Consider the following 18,521-nt stretch of genomic DNA (forward strand, 5'->3'; position numbering starts at 1 on the left):
CAAGAATAGACAGAAGAGTTACTCTCCTCATTTCGCTCAAACACATGTTTTATTAAGTTAGTTTTTTCTGCTGTTAAGTCCGAGACTACAGACAGTTTGATAAAAAGAAAGTCGCAATGAATGTATTGAACTGTCGTGTTATTATATAATCATTTCAGCTTATAGCCTTACTTTATTATGTGCGAAGCCTCTTCAGTTTGGTGTGTGATAATACTAATTTTATGTCATTTTATTGTTATTTCATCCTTTTGAAAAAATTAAACACATGTCCTTTATTTGATCGTTGGACATCCTCTGATATTTGTTTTTAGGTAATTCCAGTCATGAAAACACAGATCAATCGAAGAAAGGCCCAGGATATTGAAATAATGATTTATTCAAAGTAAATTTGACTTATCATACTGTAATGCAATTATGTGATGACAAATATAAGAGTTTTGTTTATTGGTATGTTGCAGAAACATTTAGATATATCAAGGCAATGCCAGCCCTGTCAGTGAGACCCACGCTGTGTATGTGTGCTTGCTGCTGATACCAGACTGCAGCAGCCATCTTGACTAAACTGGAAGCAGTCTCCATGGCAACTCCACCTTGCAGAATAAAACCAAAAGATGACTGTTTGCCCCTCACCCTGAGCCCCACCCCCAACAAACATCACTCTGCACTACCACAGCTTCCACAGACACAGTCGAACACATCTGAATACAGTGCCATTTTCTCTCATTCACAGTGTGGACCATGCACAACATACTGACTCCACGCTCCTGACTTCCACCAAAACAACTCCCCAAGACTTGCCCCAAACCTTCACAACTTTCTGCCATCATACACTGAACACTGTAATTAACAGTTTCACTGTTTATGGCTAAAATTGAAAAAAACTAGGTCTTCTGGAGGCAGTACAACCAAACCAACTGTGAAACTCTTTGTTTCATCCAGAAACGTGTTCCTTTTGTCTTTATGTTCCACAAACATTTGCATCCTAACAATTCAAAGCTTATATTGAATATATTGCATCCTTTGTCCTTTTAAGGGTATTGGGTGGTTACTAAAGAAGCCAAACCCCTTTGCACCAGAAAGACTTCTCCTACAGTCAGACCCTTAGACATCACCACTCTCGCATATTCCCTGCCCCCTCCAGACACTATTGGATTCTTCAACTCCTCCCACCGGCTGTTCCACCAATACTGCATGTAAGCCGCGCCCCTAGTCCCTTCCTTTCTCTGTCCTCTTCCTTACTGTCCCCGTCTTCTCCCAGACAGACCCTGCCCTTTCCTTTCTGCCGCCCTGTCTGTGGATTCTGTTGTTGAGGATTGGGATACTGACAATGGGAAGCTTTCTTTACAGCCTGCAATGCTGACACTCCAGACCCTCCTGCTGGGAGTTAATGTGAGTACAGTCTAAGCCTTTCACTTATTTTAGTTTGATCGGATTTCTGTTTTCTCGTCTCGTTTGTGCGGATATCTGGCGTCCGCGATAATATAATGACCAGAGTAACAGCAAATTAATAATAGATAACCCTATCCCGACGAGCATCTGTGCATTGGTAATTGCACAGAGGGGCTGTTCTCATCTGCTGTGATGGTTCCTTCTTCGCTACACTGTATTTTTCAACATTACCTAACATTACATCCAAAGACAAACATTTTGTAAAATGATTTGGTTTAATTCTTTTTTTGAGACCTACTGTTACGATAATGCACTCTGATTCTTTAATGCTTCCTCAACCAGCCCACACACTTCTCCATTTTAGCTCCAAGCTGGCTGCCGGCTCTGAGGCAGGTGGGCATCTCTGCTGCAGTATGAGGGCTGGGCTTTGTAATCAAGCAACGATGCTCTTTTGTGTAGAGGATCAGGTTTTTTTCTATTGCTTTTCTGATCTGAATTTGTGTGGAGTGGCCTGCTTGGAAGCTCCCTGAGGCACATGTGAATCAGCATCTTGCTTGCTTATGTCAGTCATTGACTGCAGCGACGCATCATTCTTACACCCCTGGCCTTGACTGGGGGCTGATAGTTTTGTGGGCCCATATAGACTTATCTTTGTTCTTGAACATAGTTAATCATTGTGTAAATTATTTCAATCAATGCAGCTAACAGAGCTGGTTTCACACAACTGGCTGCTTGCACTGGGTCATTGAGAGGTTGCCAGACCGTCCTGGATGCTGTGCCAGAGGGCAGGTTTCTCAGCAAGGGTTATTGTATCAGTTTGTAGAAGTGTAGACAAACGGGAGCAGGGCTTAAATTGTCGCCTGTCACCAGATTCAGTGTGACCTTTGAATGTGGATTTGATCAAAGCAGACGTGGCAGTACAAGAGATGCAACACAGACTCTACATGTTGTCAAAATCAATACCTTCTGCACCCATGCAAAAGATATGATAGCCAGGTTAGTTAGATATATACATAGAAACGTACACATACTCACAGTGAGTAATTGATCTCACAGTATGTATGTTTGTATATATTAAATATATATATATATATATATAGAGAGAGAGAGAGAACTCAAACTGAAAAATATTTCTAATCTATCAATCATCTCTTTTTCATAGTTAAAGAGGATAATGATGCTGACAACATATGTGTATACATACATATATTCATATATTCATACTATGATATAGAATGTAGTATATATTCTATATACTACAGTCAAACCATAAGAGACAAACAGAACTGATTTCCATATCAGTTTAAATAATCCAGTACATTGCTCTATTGTAATCAAGTTATAATCTTTCTGAAACTCATCTTACCAATCTTCATGACTTCTAACCGTAACCTAATTGTAGTGCAATAATATTAGCCTTTTAGACGGCATGTAATAACTTCAAAGAGAGCAATTCTACACAACAGATGATCATAATGGGTCTTTAGGACTTTCTCCGATCATTTTTGTGGGCCATTTTCACTGTTTGATGGCAATTTTAGTTCATTGTATATGTACTGTTATAAAATCAAAAATGATACAGTCACATCAAACATTATACATCAAGATAGACTGTAAAATGATATTTCAAAGTTATTTACTTTTTTACTTTTATTGGCTGCAAAGCAATGTTTTTCATTTTGAGCTAGACATCAATATTTTTCAGAAGGAATCCTCACCATAAATGCTCAAAGGGGTGCAATCATAATGATTTGTGTCTTCTTCAAATTTAGCAACTCAATTTGAATGTAAGGTTCTTCATAGTGAATGGAGCATATAGCATAACCATATGTTTACATAGTGTATATGCCTATTCGCCGTACGAATCTTGGTGATAAAACTAAGAACAATGCAAAGTAAATTATTTAAAAAATAGTTTTAAAAAAATCACACTTCTCACAATATTTTGATTTTGTTCCTTATTATGGTCGATGTACCTCGTAGAGACTATCAACGCCTTATCCAGAACTTTTTGTGCAGTCGCACATTATCAAGCTGTCAGATTTAATTTTACAGTCTGTACATTCACTTTTCATACCTAATCAATGCATCATAGTGCTTCCAATGAGCACTGGTGATCAGAGAACCATGTGAAGAGGTTTTCCCCAGCACAGAACATAAATGTGACATCAGAGTCACGATATGAGAACCCACATTTGCAGTATATTGCTGCTCTTACTGCAGGTAAATAAGCACTGCAGGCACTGCTTGTGCACTGATCGACCTTTCGTAAATTCTGCATTGCATGTTGTGCCTGCAGACACTGCCTGCATGCCGCATAGTCTTCTGCCAATGTTTATCATTGCCAGGAGAAGCACACCTTCTGACATGATGTGCTCATTTTGTCTCCACTTAGTAATTGTCAGAGCTCATCAATCTGATGGCTGCAAACAGAAAAGAAAAGACAATTTGGTAATACATTTAAAGGTTTCACAGGTTCAGTCACTACTTGCACTTAAAGAAAAAAAAGTAAAAAGAGATTAAAGGACACATCAATATGACTATCTAACTCAGATTAACTCAATAAAAATGACATAACATAATAATAGTAGCTCAAATAGTATCTTATGTTCACAGGAGCCTAATCCAACGTGCCGCACGCTGTTTTCTCTCATTAGAGCAACCTAACATTCACTGCTGTGACGGTTCTGACAGAGATTGATTGCATTGAGACGGATTCCTTCATCTGATGCAGTGAAGAAGAGCTTGTTAGCTTGGGAAGAAGTTTCTGTATTATGTGAATAGTGATTATTGATGAGTCATCATAGAGCCAGGCATTCTTGCTGCCCCCTAAGTTGCCTCTTAGCACTGAAATGAAAAATTCTTGTATTTCTAAACATTGCTCGGGCTCTGGATTGCTGTTGGTAATGCAAACAAGGGAATGCAATCTGTCATGCTTGACCTGCTTCTGAATATCTGAATTAGAATCCATCAGGTATTTCTTATCAGTTTGCTGCCTTATGAGGAAAAATCTGAATGCTTTTGAAACGTAACAGTAACAGTTTAAAGTCCAACAAATATTTTCAGCAGTGCATCTGACATATGATACTTTCATTGATGTAGAAAGCAGTTCAAATATTTCATGAATAGCTCCTGTGGTAAAGCTCCATTAAAGTCTGCTACTAAGCTGTGTTTCTCACTTAAACCTGTCTTCTCTTCCCCTCTGTCTGACTTGCAGATATTTTTTTGCAACATACTGCTACGTTTCCTAAAACTAAAAACGGCTCAGGCAGTGCAGAAATAATTACTGATTTAAGACATGGGAGCAAGTGGTTGGAAACATAAACTACAGTCTATATTTAAACACAATCTTGACAGCACATCAAGGGCCAACACCTCTGACCTCAGTAGAGTTTTACCAATGTTCATCAGTCCTCTACACAGTCAACGTATACAACGTGTACATATACTGAAGTCTAAAAGCTGCTGTTTCACATACATGGTACAGCCATTATCACTGGAGGATAAATCAACCATAGAGGATCTATTCCAAATAACGATGCAAGTAATCTAACAAAGTAGCAGAAAATACAGTGATACACACTTACACAGATTTAAAACACTGGATGTTGTTGGGAGAAAGGACACTTGCTTCTTGCTCAAACAAGGGAAGAGGAAGAGATTCGGAAAATGCTTTTTATGGCCCTAGAAGCACACACATCCTGGAATCTTGAGAAGTCAAGCAAAAGGAATGATTCATAATCTGCAAATGGTATTCTCCTTAAAGGGGCAGTTTCGAATTGATCTTTTCACCATTTTTCAACTTTCAGTGGGATCTAATCAGTACTGTATGATAGTTGTAGACATATATATGAGACGTGCAACAGTGAAACAAACAAACAAAAAAGTTTTATTACTTAATATGCAACTTTGCATGCATTTGATCTACCACGAAAATATACTTATTAAGATGATAGATATGAATTGATTTCAATGATTGGTGTTTATACCAAACCAGGACCCTTCCTGCTGTGATGTGACAGTACTAACCACCACACCCCCATAAGTCATTCCATCCACTTCATTATTTCTTTCATCCATCGATCCATTTTCTATGCCAACTTAATCCAATTCAGAGTCAGGTGGCTGCTGGAGCCTATCCAGGACCCTGGTCGCCAGTCCATCACAGGGACACGAAGCAAACAAGATAAAAAAACGTGCACACTCGGACTCTCTCCAAGGGTCAATTTAGAGACACCAATTAACCTAACATGCATGCTTTTGGATGGTGGGAGGAAGCCATAGAGAACCTGCGCATGCCCTGGGAAGAACATACAAACTCCCCACGGAAAGGCTAATTGAGGTTTGAACCAGCACCATGCACCCCCATAAGTCCTTTCATTAACTTAATTTTTAAATTTTTTTGCAAAGTAGAGAAATGACCAACATACATCTGTTTTTACTGAGTTATGATTTGTTTCAATTTATCTTCAGAATCACACAAAAACAAGATAACATTTGGCTTTGGCTCCATTGTCATGCCTAGCTGCAGACGAAGTCCTGGCAGTTTAAACCAAGGGCACTGTTTACTGTAATTATGAGCTCATGTTGATAAAATCCAATTAGACCATTTATACATGACATGCCTGACTTGAGGAGAAAGACGTTAAGCACGCAAACAACTTATCTCACTCATGGAATACCTTTGTAACATCTGGTGGATGGAGAACCATTGCCAGTCACATAATATTTTATGTGCACATGAGGCTTTTACACTAATTTGAGTTGACTGGACATGGTGGTGTCATCTGAATCTGGGAGACTCGGTAATCTAGATGGCAGACGGGGCCTGACCCTGCAGGAGGACATTAAGCCACTTAGCTGTAATGCAGGGTGAGAGTGGCAAGTGATACTTTGCAGAAATACAGCTGAACTCGCAACCATTCACATTCTGTGGATTTCTGCAAGCAACATGGATTTCAATGGCATATACAGGACAATGTGAGAAAACATGGTAGCACACTGACAGGGATAACTGACCTAAAATATGAAATGCTGATCATGTATTTCCCATGACGAAGCCTTGCCGTAGATATCTGAACTCATGCACCCTCAGACATTAGGGGTCAGTGCAGATTGTTAGTTTCTAGTTTGTGCTCTGATATCACTGTTATTACATCTGATATTTCAATGTTATGTTCAGTATTTCGCCTTTTTTTGTGTTCGCCGTTTGTTTGTTTTTTTGTAGATTGATTAGTGTTATTAAGATTTTGAGGTATGTTTATTTTAGAATAAAAGAGAAATTTCAAGCTATGAGATACAACTTAGTATGCTTCTTATCATCTGCCATGATTCGGTTGTTTTCTCTATGTATACAAACACCTTCTAAGGACTGTTGTCAACAAGATTTTTTTTTAAGCAAGATCATCTTTCCGTGGTGAGGCAAGTGGGAGTAACTGAGCCATGGCGGGCTGCTGGGAGAACAGGCAGGCAGGGAGGGAGGGAAGTAAAGGCGGGGGAGACTGTTGCAATCCCAAAGCCAGTGGCCAGCCAGCCAAGAGGGGAGGAGCCTGAAGGCTTTGGCTCATCCAGCTTCCTCCTGATGTCACTGTTCAGCTGCTACAGTTCAGTCTATGCAGAAGGAAGAAGCACAGGGAGGGGAGGGCCTTTTAGGGGAGTCGAGGGATGGGGGAGGCATGGAGGGTTGGGCAAAGGCCTGTTGTGTGGACAGTGAAAGGGCTCTGCAGAGGCCTTCCAATCACGTGGGAAGCAGCAACAATGGAATCTCTTACAAGATTTCTGTGGTTGACATGAGGCTTGCAGATGCTATATCTACATTCATACAATTTAAAGAGGGAAGAAAAAATGGCTGCATAAAAAAAAGGAAACAACATGGTAGGGAAGGATATGCGGGGTGTTTAGCTGTGAGCAGAGCTGGAATGCTATTGTTAGAGCTTACTGGTCTGTGCCGCAGAGAGGGACAGCTGCATGAAGTCTGCTTGCTCATGTGAGACAGGCAGCCCAGCTTACCGAGAACCCCCCCCCCACTCAACAGACAGACAGGTGGTTCCTGAACTCAGCCTGCTTGGAGTCAAGGGAAGGAACTAGAAGGAATTTGGGGTGTGGTATTTCAAAGCTTCCTCTTTCCTTCTCTTACTCTCAAAGAAAAGGGCCATAGATGCATTTGTCAATGCACAGTTCACAGCTAATAATGATGGGCATTTCCTGATGATTCACTGAATTCTGACGCAATTTTTACAATATTTAGGTTCGCATTTTAGTTTAGACCTGTCCAGGGTGTACCCCGCCTCTCGCCCGATGACCGCTGGGATAGGCTCCAGCCCCCCCGTGACCCGACCCACGGATTAAGCGGGTATAGAGGATGGATGGATGGCATTTTAGTTTATTTTTTTAAGTTGCATTTGCATTAAGTTAAACATGATGGTTGTGAAATCTACAGTTGTCTTGTATAAAATTCATTATATTAGCATCATTATCTATTCAGATGAGTTTAATTTTCATGGAGTCTCTTAGAGGATGATTGCATCAGCATCTGTGCAAGGGTATTATCAACCAAATCTAACTCGGTCAAATTAGAGGCTTTCTGGTTACCAAAAATAAGGTACCTATATGCCGGTTGAGTATGTTTTGTCTTCCTTTTCTCTAAAACTGTAAACTACTGGCTTATATGTGAGCAGTATAATACAGCATATGCAATATGCATATGCATGCTTGTTGGTCATATTTAGCATGTCATAGCATGTCTGTGTTTTTGGACATTATTTAATCCTTGAATGTGCTTACATACAAAATGACAGATGTATGACATATCATAGACACGCTGAGTTAATCTGTGCTCGTCCCAGTGATACAGTTTCATGTGACTGTAACTATGTCATCTGAGAGCTAACAGGACATCCACTGGTCTGGAATTCAACTAAATAATGAAACTGACACAGTGTATGTTAGAATATTGCCAGAAATTAAACACAGGATGCTTCCCAGTGTTTTCTGTTCACATGTTTATGCAGGCCACTCTTAGCACAGGCATGTTGGGTCATCTTGAGAGCATAGTTTGCATGACTGATAGTTCTACCCTGCGGTGTTGATCACATGCATTTTCCCTCCACTGTGTTAACTTAACCAAAAAAGTCAAATGACTATTTGCTGAAAAGCTCACATTACTGACATAGTTTGCAGAGGGACGAAATGAAATGTTGGCGTTTCAGGATTCAGAGAAGTTTTTATGATGTTATAAGCATTATGACTCATTTCTTCCTTAGTTTGCTTAAACAAATACACCCACTTCACTCTGTTTGAATGTTTCCTCAAGGATTTCCTAACCTTTCCTCTGTTTTTTCTATCTTATGTGTCCAGGTTAAGAGGTCCCTTCCCCCTTTGAATGTCTGTCATTATGGCTAAGCGTGAGACCGGCAGCACCAGCCCTGTGGTCAGGCAGATAGACAAGCAGTTCCTGGTCTGTAGCATCTGTTTAGACCATTATCACAACCCCAAGGTTCTGCCCTGTCTGCACACTTTCTGTGAGAAGTAAGCTCTGAATCATTCAGTCAGATTTTTTTCATAGAGCCTTTTATAAAATGACATACTAAGAACAATATGACTGTAAAATGATTAACATGCATTTAGAGAAAAAACCAAGGTACAGTCTAAGTTTCATCATAAATTCTAAACTTAACTGCACTGTAAAGTCCTCTGTCCTTGTGCTCAGTAAAAGCTGTAACCAATGAGATCACATTTACAGCATTCTGAGCCTGACACAAGTACTTGATCACAGCTCTATACCACCAACTAATTTTATTACCGTCTTTTCCTATTGTAGATGTCTACAGAACTACATCCCTCCCCAGTCTTTGACACTATCCTGTCCAGTCTGCAGACAGACTTCAATCCTGCCCGAGAAGGGTGTGGCAGCCCTACAGAACAACTTCTTTATCACAAACCTAATGGAGGTGTTACAGCGAGACCCACAGTGCAGCCAACCCGAGGCATGCAATGTACTTGAGTCAGCCAATTCAGCAACAACCTGTCAGCCCCTTTCTTGCCCCAATCATGAGGGCAAGGTAAGCCAAAATAATATGAGTGTTAAATAGTGGGTGAGAATCATCACATTACAAATTCATGACAGTTATGCCAAATGATAGAGGAACCCATATATATATATATATATATATATATATATATGTATAAATATGATTTTTAGATATGTGAAGTTCTTTTTTTTATGTGCTCCACTGCACCACCTGCAGGTGATGGAGTTTTACTGCGAGTCATGTGAGACAGCCATGTGTCTGGAGTGTACAGAAGGAGAACACAGAGAACATGTGACAGTTCCTCTGAGGGATGTGCTGGAGCAGCATAAGTCAGCTCTCAAAAGTCAGCTGGATACTGTGCGCAACAGGTATAACTTTCAGCGATTTCATCAATATTCTGTTGGTAAATGCCTTTGGAAAAACGGAGAAAGAACGATTTACCCTGTATTTATCTTTCTTCTGCCAGACTACCTCAACTGACAGCTGCCATTGAGCTTGTGAATGACATCTCCAAGCAACTAACAGAGAGGAAAAATGAGGCAGTGACTGAAATCAGTAATACTTTTGATGAGCTGGAGAGAGCCTTACACCAACGCAAGACTGCTCTTATTACTGAAGTGGAAAACATCTGCAGCACGAAGCAGAAGGTCAGAGATCTTTTTCTTAATCATCTCGATGAAAGAGATGAAAATGCAGTGATATTTCACATTTCAGCACAAACTATGCTTACAGTCTGTCTCTGTGTCTTTGGACATTTTTAGGTGCTTCAAACTCAGCTAACCTCTTTGCTTCAGGGCAAAGAGAACATTCAAAGCAGCTGCAACTTCACAGAGCATGCCCTTAGCCATGGCAGTGCCACTGAAGTCCTACTGGTCCAGAAGCAAATGGGTGAGCGAGTCAGTGCTTTGGCGAGACATACCTTTCCTGAGAATCCTCACGAAAATGGACACCTTGAATGCCAGGTAGAGACGGATGGATTGAGGCGCTCCATTCAGAACCTGGGAGTCCTCATCACAACAGGAGCTGTAGGCCACACTAGTGTTGCCACCGGTGAAGGCCTGCGACATGCACTGGTTGGCCAGCACACCACCATCACAGTTACCACTAAAGACAAGGATGGAGAACTAGTGAAAACTGGAAATGCTGCTCTTAGGGCAGAGATTATCTCAGCAGATAGGGTGTGCACCGAAGCTGAAGTGGTGGACAACAAAAACGGCACCTACGAGGTTGGCTATACCATCCGGTCTGAGGGAGAATTCACCTTCTCCTTGCTGTTATATGAACAGCCTGTGAGGGGGAGTCCGTTCCGTTTGCGTGCTGTCAAGCCGTCAGATGTCCTGCAGTCACCAGAAGACGTGAAGAGAAGAGTGAAGTCCCCGAGCGGAGGAGGAGGTCATGTTCGACAGAAGGCTGTGCGCAGGCCCTCCAGCATGTACAGCACCACCAAGAAAAAGGAAAATCCAATAGAGGATGAGCTGATCTACAGAGTTGGTGGGTGAATAACTGTTAGCATTCCTATTAACTGTAGATACTAATTACCGAGCTGCACGACGTTTTTCTCAGCTGAACACTTTGAGTCGTATCTTTAGATTGGTTGGATCATGGCTCACAATGCAGAGAATGCTTTAGTGGTTTACTTTTGTAAGACTGTAAGACCTATGTTAGACTGTAAAACACAAAACAAAAGCTAAATGTATTGAAAAGGATCCGACACATTATGCAGCAGGACAGATGTGCAGTTGTACTCTGATTATTTTCTTATATTTCAGGAACAAGAGGACGAGACAAAGGAGAATTTACAAACCTTCAAGGCATATCAGCCTCCAGTAATGGGCGGATTGTGGTGGCAGACAGCAACAACCAGTGCATACAGGTTACTGTCGATCATTCTCTGAAAAAAAAGAAAGAAAAAAAGTCATCTTTTGGATTTTAGAGTAAATAACTTCCCTTGATTGTAGGTATTCTCTAATGATGGCCTGTTTAAGATGAGGTTTGGGGTAAGGGGTCGGTCCCCGGGACAGCTGCAGCGCCCCACAGGAGTAACAGTAGATATGAATGGCGACATAATTGTGGCTGATTACGACAATAGATGGATTAGCATCTTCTCTTCAGATGGCAAGTTCAAGGTAAGAACTGTGACACAGAGAAAGCAACCACATTAGTCTGGAAACTGAAGATCTGAATGACCAAACTTTTCTCGGGTGCCACAGAATAAAATCGGTGCTGGAAGATTGATGGGACCCAAAGGTGTGGCTGTGGATAAGAATGGTCATATCATCACAGTTGATAACAAAGCTTGCTGCGTCTTTATCTTCCAATCTAATGGGAAGCTGGTGACAAAGTTTGGAGCTAGAGGAACCTCAGACAGGCACTTTGCAGGTAATGTGCGCTCTTACAAGCAACACACAGTGTGATCATGTTGTCATTGTTTCTTACAGGAAGAGATTGGTATCCACATTAAATGAAGCAGCATGTATCAAGGCATTTGACTGGGCCAGATTTACAGATTCTTTTTCCTTTTCAGGAATGTTTTTGGCGATCAGCATGTTTTTGTACACCCTTTAATTTAGAGTCCAACTAGTGTCTGCATGTACAGCTTCCTGCTTACTTACAGACAACAAAACACAGTTACTGATCCTTTGTTGTTGCCATTGTTTCACAGATCACCCTAAATTGTACATGTGCAGCCAATCATCTCAGTACAAAACAGCTGATACTGGAAGAGGCATAAATTCATGATTCCTTTTAATGCATGAAACAATGTGATTTTTATCTGTGCCTCTCAATCAGATTTTGGATTAACAATAATTTGCTTGTGTTACTGGATTCTCTTTGAGATGGGACTTCAGCTCTGCAGTCTCATTTAAGCTGTAACTCACCCTTCTTTCAGTTTAATTTCTCACTTGGACCTTTTCTTTTCTTTTAGAGAAAAGTGGTGCAAACATTGCACTGGAATCAAAGCTTAGTAAATCTGGCCCTGTTTTCAGTAAGTAATTTATTCACTGTGAGTGTGAACGGAGAAAAAAATCTTTCTTCTATCTACGTGTCGCTTCATCGGCTCTGTCATGTCTCACGTGTTGTCCAACGTCAACTCTCTCTGTGACCATTTTGTGTCCTGTTGTCAAAGTCTGAAAATAGTGTGGAACTTCCTCTTGTATGTTGTACAGCAGTATGTGACTCATAGTTACTCTTTACCGCTCTGTCCCCTTTCCTGTTTTCAGGTCCTCACTTTGTGGCAGTAAATAACAAAAATGAGATTGTTGTAACAGACTTTCACAATCACTCAGTCAAGGTAGGGCTTGCTTCAAGTTTGCACATTATTTATTAAAGTTAACTTGCACTGGAAGTTTTATGAATAAATGGATTAGAGAAAGGTATGTGTGTACATTTGACTGGCTGGTGTTACTGGGACCCTCCTTTGCTTTGTCATGCTTATCCTGTTGTACAAGCAAAACTGCAGTTTAAAATACTTGGTATTAGTATATCAAGGAAAGGCAGACGAATGATGAACAGAAGGCTTGTAGCTGGTTTGCCTGACTGGCTTCATTTTAGCAATGCACTTTCAATACTGTTTTGGTATCCATGTTTTCCTTTATGCGAGTAAGTGTCTTTCTCTTATTATTTTTCATATTTAATCTTGGTGACAGGTGTACAATGCAGATGGGGAGTTCCTCTTTAAATTTGGCTCCCATGGTGAGGGGAATGGCCAGTTCAATGCTCCAACGGGAGTGGCTGTTGATGCCAATGGAAATATTATTGTGGCTGATTGGGGCAACAGTCGGATCCAGGTTAGCTTGACAAAAATAGATTTCACTGAGTGCAGAAATCAGCTTTTTGAGATTGTCAATAACTTTCAACCTGTCCTTCTATACTCTAGGTGTTCGACAGCTCAGGGTCTTTCCTCTCCTACATTAACACGTCAGCTGACCCACTTTATGGCCCTCAGGGCTTGGCTCTTACATCTGATGGCCATGTGGCAGTGGCAGACTCCGGGAACCACTGCTTTAAAGTCTACCGCTACCTGCAGTAGAGACCTAAGGCAGCCGTCTCCACCACTACAAGCACTGACGACACAGCCAATGTATTCCACAGGGTGCAATGATATTTCCAGCACAGCCTTTTGATGTGCACATCAGCATATTTTCCAGATATAGTTGTCAACTCATTTTACCTTTATGATGTGTATTGAAAGTGGATTTTTCAATTTGAATAATGTAGCATCCTTGGGACAAATAATGACATAAACAAATGGACTCGTTTTGGACAGGTTACAAAGGCATTTTTGTGCATCGTACACATTGATGATATTATCAAACTAGAATTTCTGTAAGACCTGACACTTTAGGTGATAGACTGAAGTATTTAATCAGCCATAACTTGACCAGATGCATGAAGTTTGATTTTTCTAAATACTTAAGCAACAACACAGTGTACCCATCATTTGCTTTTACCATGAGCTAGTTAATGCTTACAGTGAAATGAACAGTGCTATGCTTCTCCAGCAATGAAATGTAAAGTTTCTCATTTACTGGCAACTCACATAAAAATGTCACCACCATCTGTGCATTGATTTGCTGTATGTAATGTATATACATGAATGTATATTGTGTATATTAGATCACTCTGTATGTATGTGCTATTATTTGAAACACAGTCTTTTGCTTATTCAGAGAGCAGCGGAGGATGAAGGATTCCAGGATTTTAATTATGTGTTTGGCAGCTGTTAAAGAGTGGGCTCTTGAAACACACCCAGCACACAATTTACAGAAAAGAGTGTCGTTTTAATGCTTATGTAAGCAGCACAATAATTATTTTGTTTATGATTGTTTGAAGGGTAAAAACAGTTGAAAATGCTAATTTATTTTATTTTGTACTAGCTCAGCATTTACAAATTATTTTTCTAAATTTTTATGTGCTTTTTTTCCTTTATTTCTTTTTTATTTTTTATTTCACATATTTAAGGGGAAAGTTCCCCTTAAAGCAGAATTCAGTATCCACCAACATCCTGAAAACGTAGATAATCATTTGTGCAGATGGGCAGCTGGTTTCCAAAGCTACATCTTCATCTTTGTTTTAATTTTGGATGCCAACGAAAAACATAGTTTATTAAGTTTCTTTGCTTATAAGCAGTGTTAGGTTGAAGAATTGAATTGATTGTCTAGCCTTTAATACTTTTTTTTTTTTTACTGTTGTCCACTAAAGTGCTACCACCTTACCAGAAATAATACACATATCTCAGGAAATCCATCCAAATTTGATTACAGTGTCAGTGAAACAATATCAGATATTATTAATTTCATAAACACATTAATGAGAGGGCCACATTTATTGCTTTGTGAGAAAACTGTTCATTTGTACAAATATAGTCTGAATCACAGATTACTAAAATCATGAAGATGGAATATGAATTCTGTTTTACAGTGTTTGTTATTTTGTGGCTTCACAGGAAACTAATGTATGACCATTTAGTAGATGCCATCGGCTAGTGAACACTCCATGATATATTCGTAAGCTATCTATCTCTTAGCCCTGAGTTCCTGCCTGCACTATGCCAAGCCATGACTCCAAAGCACGGACTCATGAACCGGTTAAGCTGTTGCTACTCTTGCTCCCCCTTTTGTTCATTTTGTATGATTTCAGAAGAAAACGTTGTGCCACAGCAGAAAAGAGAATGGTTGTGTTCAGGACAGGCCCCTGGTCTGACTTAATTGTCCACAACACTGTGTTTAACATCTAAACACCAACATTAGCCCTCCACACTGTGGTGTTACAGGGCTTTAGTATAACTCAATTACTAACAGTTAAGTCAGCCAGGAAGCTGATGTTTTTTCACGCACTTGATCTGTTGTTTGACTTGTTGCCAAACAGGAGCAAAGACACCTTTTAAAAGTCAATTGCTCATCTTTTTTAGATGTGTCTAAAGTATTTCACCAAACCCATTATTTTGTTTTCTTTCTGAATATGCACTGGTAATAAAAGCACATGGTTTACTGAGCTGTTGTAAATTAATGTGACTACCCATTTCATGTTTAATTTGCTCAGAAAGGAATTTGACCTGTTTTTCATTTAAATTTGAAGATCAATCTTAATCCCTGATTGTAGTGATGAAGAAACTGTACGTTGTCACAGTACAGCAACATATTAGTTTAGGTTTAATTGTCATAAGATGAATAAAAATTACTAATAACATTTCAGTTTTCTTTAAAAAAACTTTTTTTTTTTATTTGCAGACCATGTTGTGCTTATGGTCTATGTTACAAATACAGCACATACAGTAAGCATTTTTAACAGTAATCATTCCCAAAACATCCAAATGATATAATCTTATGCAATATACTGTATATGTATCTACATACATACATAAATGTGCGTAAACCCCCCAGAATACACTCAAAGCATTAGAGCGTAGTAAAAAAAAAAATTAAAAAACCACAATACATAGATACAAGGTCAAATCTAGATAAGCAAGCAGATTGTGCACTGAAAAAAAACATTCTTGGGGTAACATTTAATGAACGTATTATATCACAAGTTGCATAGAATTGTTTTCAGTCTCAAAATGAAATTGCAAATTGGCCAAACATTTATAAAGTAGATAATGAAGTTAGTGTTTATTATAGGATGAAGAGGTAATCAGATTTTGTGGCAATCTGGTGCCTGGACACGAGGCAAAAGAACACTGATAAATGAGAGCTTGTTGAAAGTGTCATCTCGTGGGCACAATGTTTTAATGAAAACACGGCAAAATCATTATTCAACGCAAACATATCATAATGGCAGGTGTGTTGCACAGTTTGAGAAAGAAAGGTTTAAAATGCAAGAGGCAATGTGATACAGGAATTTTGCTAAAGTAACACTGCACTGAAAAATAACTTAATATATCTAATACTAATGAATCATGGAGAGAATCTCTGACAGGAACGATGATGATTTAAGGTAAAACCTTGAATTCCTTTAGTGTGAAATGCGAAAACAGCACAATCATCACAAAGCCATGTTGTGAAAAGGGATGAAGCCACTATTAAGTCACTCTCTCTACAAAACTCCACTAGTCAACTCTTAGAAGTTAAGTAAACCTGGTGATTGAAAATGGTTCAGCTTAGAAATATTGGATCATGAGCCATTACTTTACTATGCTGTACATTGCAGACCAGCTGTCTTAAAAGTTGCTTCAGTAGTACTCCTCTTGTAGAAAAGTTATTCTCTTATTTAATTTAGTGCCATCAGTCAATCACAAAGTCGTGGAGTCATACAGTGTTTCAACAACTCAATATTAGGCTAAATGTAACAATAACAGTTAACTGCAGATAAATACTGATGTGTACAGTAAAATACAAACTGGTGGAAACACAGCAAATCTGACACATTTGTCACAAATCCGATTTAGAACATCATTTTGACTTTATAAGACACAAAATTAAATGCATGCAAAATCAAAGGCACAGGAAACAATATCTATTCAAATGATTTTTTTTGTTGATGTTTTACAGATCACACATAGGACAAACATTTTACATAATAAAATCTCAAAATTTCGTGAACTTCTTAGGCACACATTGAATCGAACGTATTATCAATAACAACAGACAGATTTTATGTAAGCAAACCACTGACAGTGTCTTGATGCACTTGATCTTACAAAGCCTGTCATTAAGAACTACAACAGTGAGCAAAATATCCCGCATCTCTTGACTACCTCAGCAAAACAGCCAATGCCATTCAAGTTAAGAGGGATCTCCTGTAGCACCTTTAGAAACATGTTAACACCTTTTTGGATAAACTGGCATCAAAAGCCAATCAACAGAAGTAGATGAGTACTGACAACTTGACAAGCTCCTAACAATGTCCATCTCCGACTCAGTGTCCAGACCACTCCCTGGCGGTGGAAGCGATGTAGTATTTCAAGTAGTTCTCTGAATAGAAAGAAAGCTTTTGTTGTTTGTGTTGCTTCACACAATCTTTAGCTAAATGTGAGGCACTTGCAAAACAAAATAAAAATATCAACTAAATCGCTCAGTCATCAGTTTGTTAGACCTCAGAACTGTCACTGTTTCTGAGGCCTTGCGTCATCATTGGCTCTGCGCGGCTGGGGTTCCTGGGTACTTCTTTCTTCTCCTGCTTAGACCGTACTAGTAACACCAACACTATAATGAGGAGCACAGTGAGGAGCAATCCAACAAAGATGCCAATGATCAACACCATTCTGTCATCACCATCTTTCTGGTTGAGCTCACGGGGAATATTTCCTCCTTGATGGAAGATTTCCCTCTCTGGACTTGTCTTGCGCTGGCTGCTGCGGTCCAGCGCGATGTGCAAGATGTTAGTGCCACGGTTATTATTAACACCGATCTCGTCTATTATGTCTGGCACATCACTGGTTGATCTTCTGGTGCGAACTTGACTCTTTGGAAGAGAATTAGTGTGCTGGCTCATCACATGGTATTCCAGGCTTCTCTTCCCTATGCCACGGTTAGCATTGTCCCGGGAGCGGACAGTGTAGATGGTGTGTATGAACCACTCTCTCCCTGCTGCCACCTGGCATGGGCAACACAACACATATTGTTTAGAAAGTTCATACTATGTTCATTCACAGGTTCATTATTATTATTATTATTATTATAGAGGGTTTACAGGAATAGGTTTACATACTTTATGTTGAAAAAGCATTTCTCAGATGGTATATTGCTGCTGCACTCCCCCTCTGCCTGAGATGCTAAATTTTTTTAAGGTGAAATGTGCAATCAAAGTAAAAACCATGGGTGTTGTACTAGAGCAGCAGAGCCTATATCCAAAAACCACTGTGCCAAAGCCAAAAGTGCAGCCCAACAAGCAGTTCATCCTAGAGATTTCTATATCTAAGTAAAAATAAATCTATAAGGATTCAGATCATTTCTTTTTCTTCACTGGAGTCTTTTTAACTGAAGAAGATGAATTATTCAGTTGAGGAAGAGCCTAAACTTAGCTCCAAAAGTGTGTATAAACACAATGGAAAGATCTTAAGAGCAGGAAATATGAGGCATGTAGATGGACAGAAGCTGCGCTTTCTGGTAAAAACATCAATACTTCACTAAGGTTTTCACAAAGGAAGCTGCTTTTTGCTTC

At 39.6% G+C, this 18,521-nt stretch overlaps 2 protein-coding genes across 2 annotated transcripts in view; one reads left to right on the top strand and one right to left on the bottom strand.

Annotated features, from left to right (window-relative positions):
* The first annotated feature begins 1,216 nt into the window (after positions 1-1,216).
* Positions 1,217-15,413, top strand: LOC140314087 (tripartite motif-containing protein 3-like). Its single transcript, XM_072392123.1, has 13 exons — positions 1,217-1,389; positions 8,746-8,916; positions 9,209-9,449; positions 9,636-9,787; positions 9,886-10,066; positions 10,181-10,910; positions 11,189-11,292; positions 11,378-11,545; positions 11,630-11,798; positions 12,346-12,405; positions 12,641-12,711; positions 13,067-13,207; positions 13,297-15,413. Exons 2-13 carry the CDS (start codon positions 8,771-8,773, stop codon positions 13,447-13,449), a joined length of 2,316 nt encoding a protein of 771 aa, XP_072248224.1. The 5' UTR covers positions 1,217-1,389; positions 8,746-8,770; the 3' UTR covers positions 13,450-15,413.
* A 207-nt stretch (positions 15,414-15,620) lies between these two features.
* Positions 15,621-18,521, bottom strand: part of frem2b (FRAS1 related extracellular matrix 2b) — a 46,138-nt gene continuing 43,237 nt past the window's right edge. The window contains exon 24 of the mRNA XM_072392124.1: positions 15,621-17,954. Within this exon, the coding sequence (XP_072248225.1) occupies positions 17,448-17,954 (507 nt within the window). The 3' untranslated portion in view covers positions 15,621-17,447. The remainder of the gene's footprint in view (positions 17,955-18,521) is intronic.

The sequence above is a fragment of the Leuresthes tenuis genome, unplaced genomic scaffold (assembly GCF_036924035.1).
Source record: "Leuresthes tenuis unplaced genomic scaffold, fLeuTen1.0.hap1 SCAF_9, whole genome shotgun sequence".
NCBI lineage: Eukaryota > Metazoa > Chordata > Actinopteri > Atheriniformes > Atherinopsidae > Leuresthes > Leuresthes tenuis.

What these genes read in the sequence shown, in the direction of transcription:
- LOC140314087 (XM_072392123.1), top strand. Translation starts at nt 8,771, where the DNA reads ATGTCTGTCATTATGGCTAAGCGTGAGACCGGCAGCACCAGCCCTGTG. An exon ending in CTGGATACTGTGCGCAACAG is followed by an intron (nt 9,788 to 9,885) that starts GTATAACTTTCA and finishes TTCTTCTGCCAG; the next exon opens with ACTACCTCAACTGACAGCTG. An exon ending in CTTCAGATGGCAAGTTCAAG is followed by an intron (nt 11,546 to 11,629) that starts GTAAGAACTGTG and finishes CGGGTGCCACAG; the next exon opens with AATAAAATCGGTGCTGGAAG.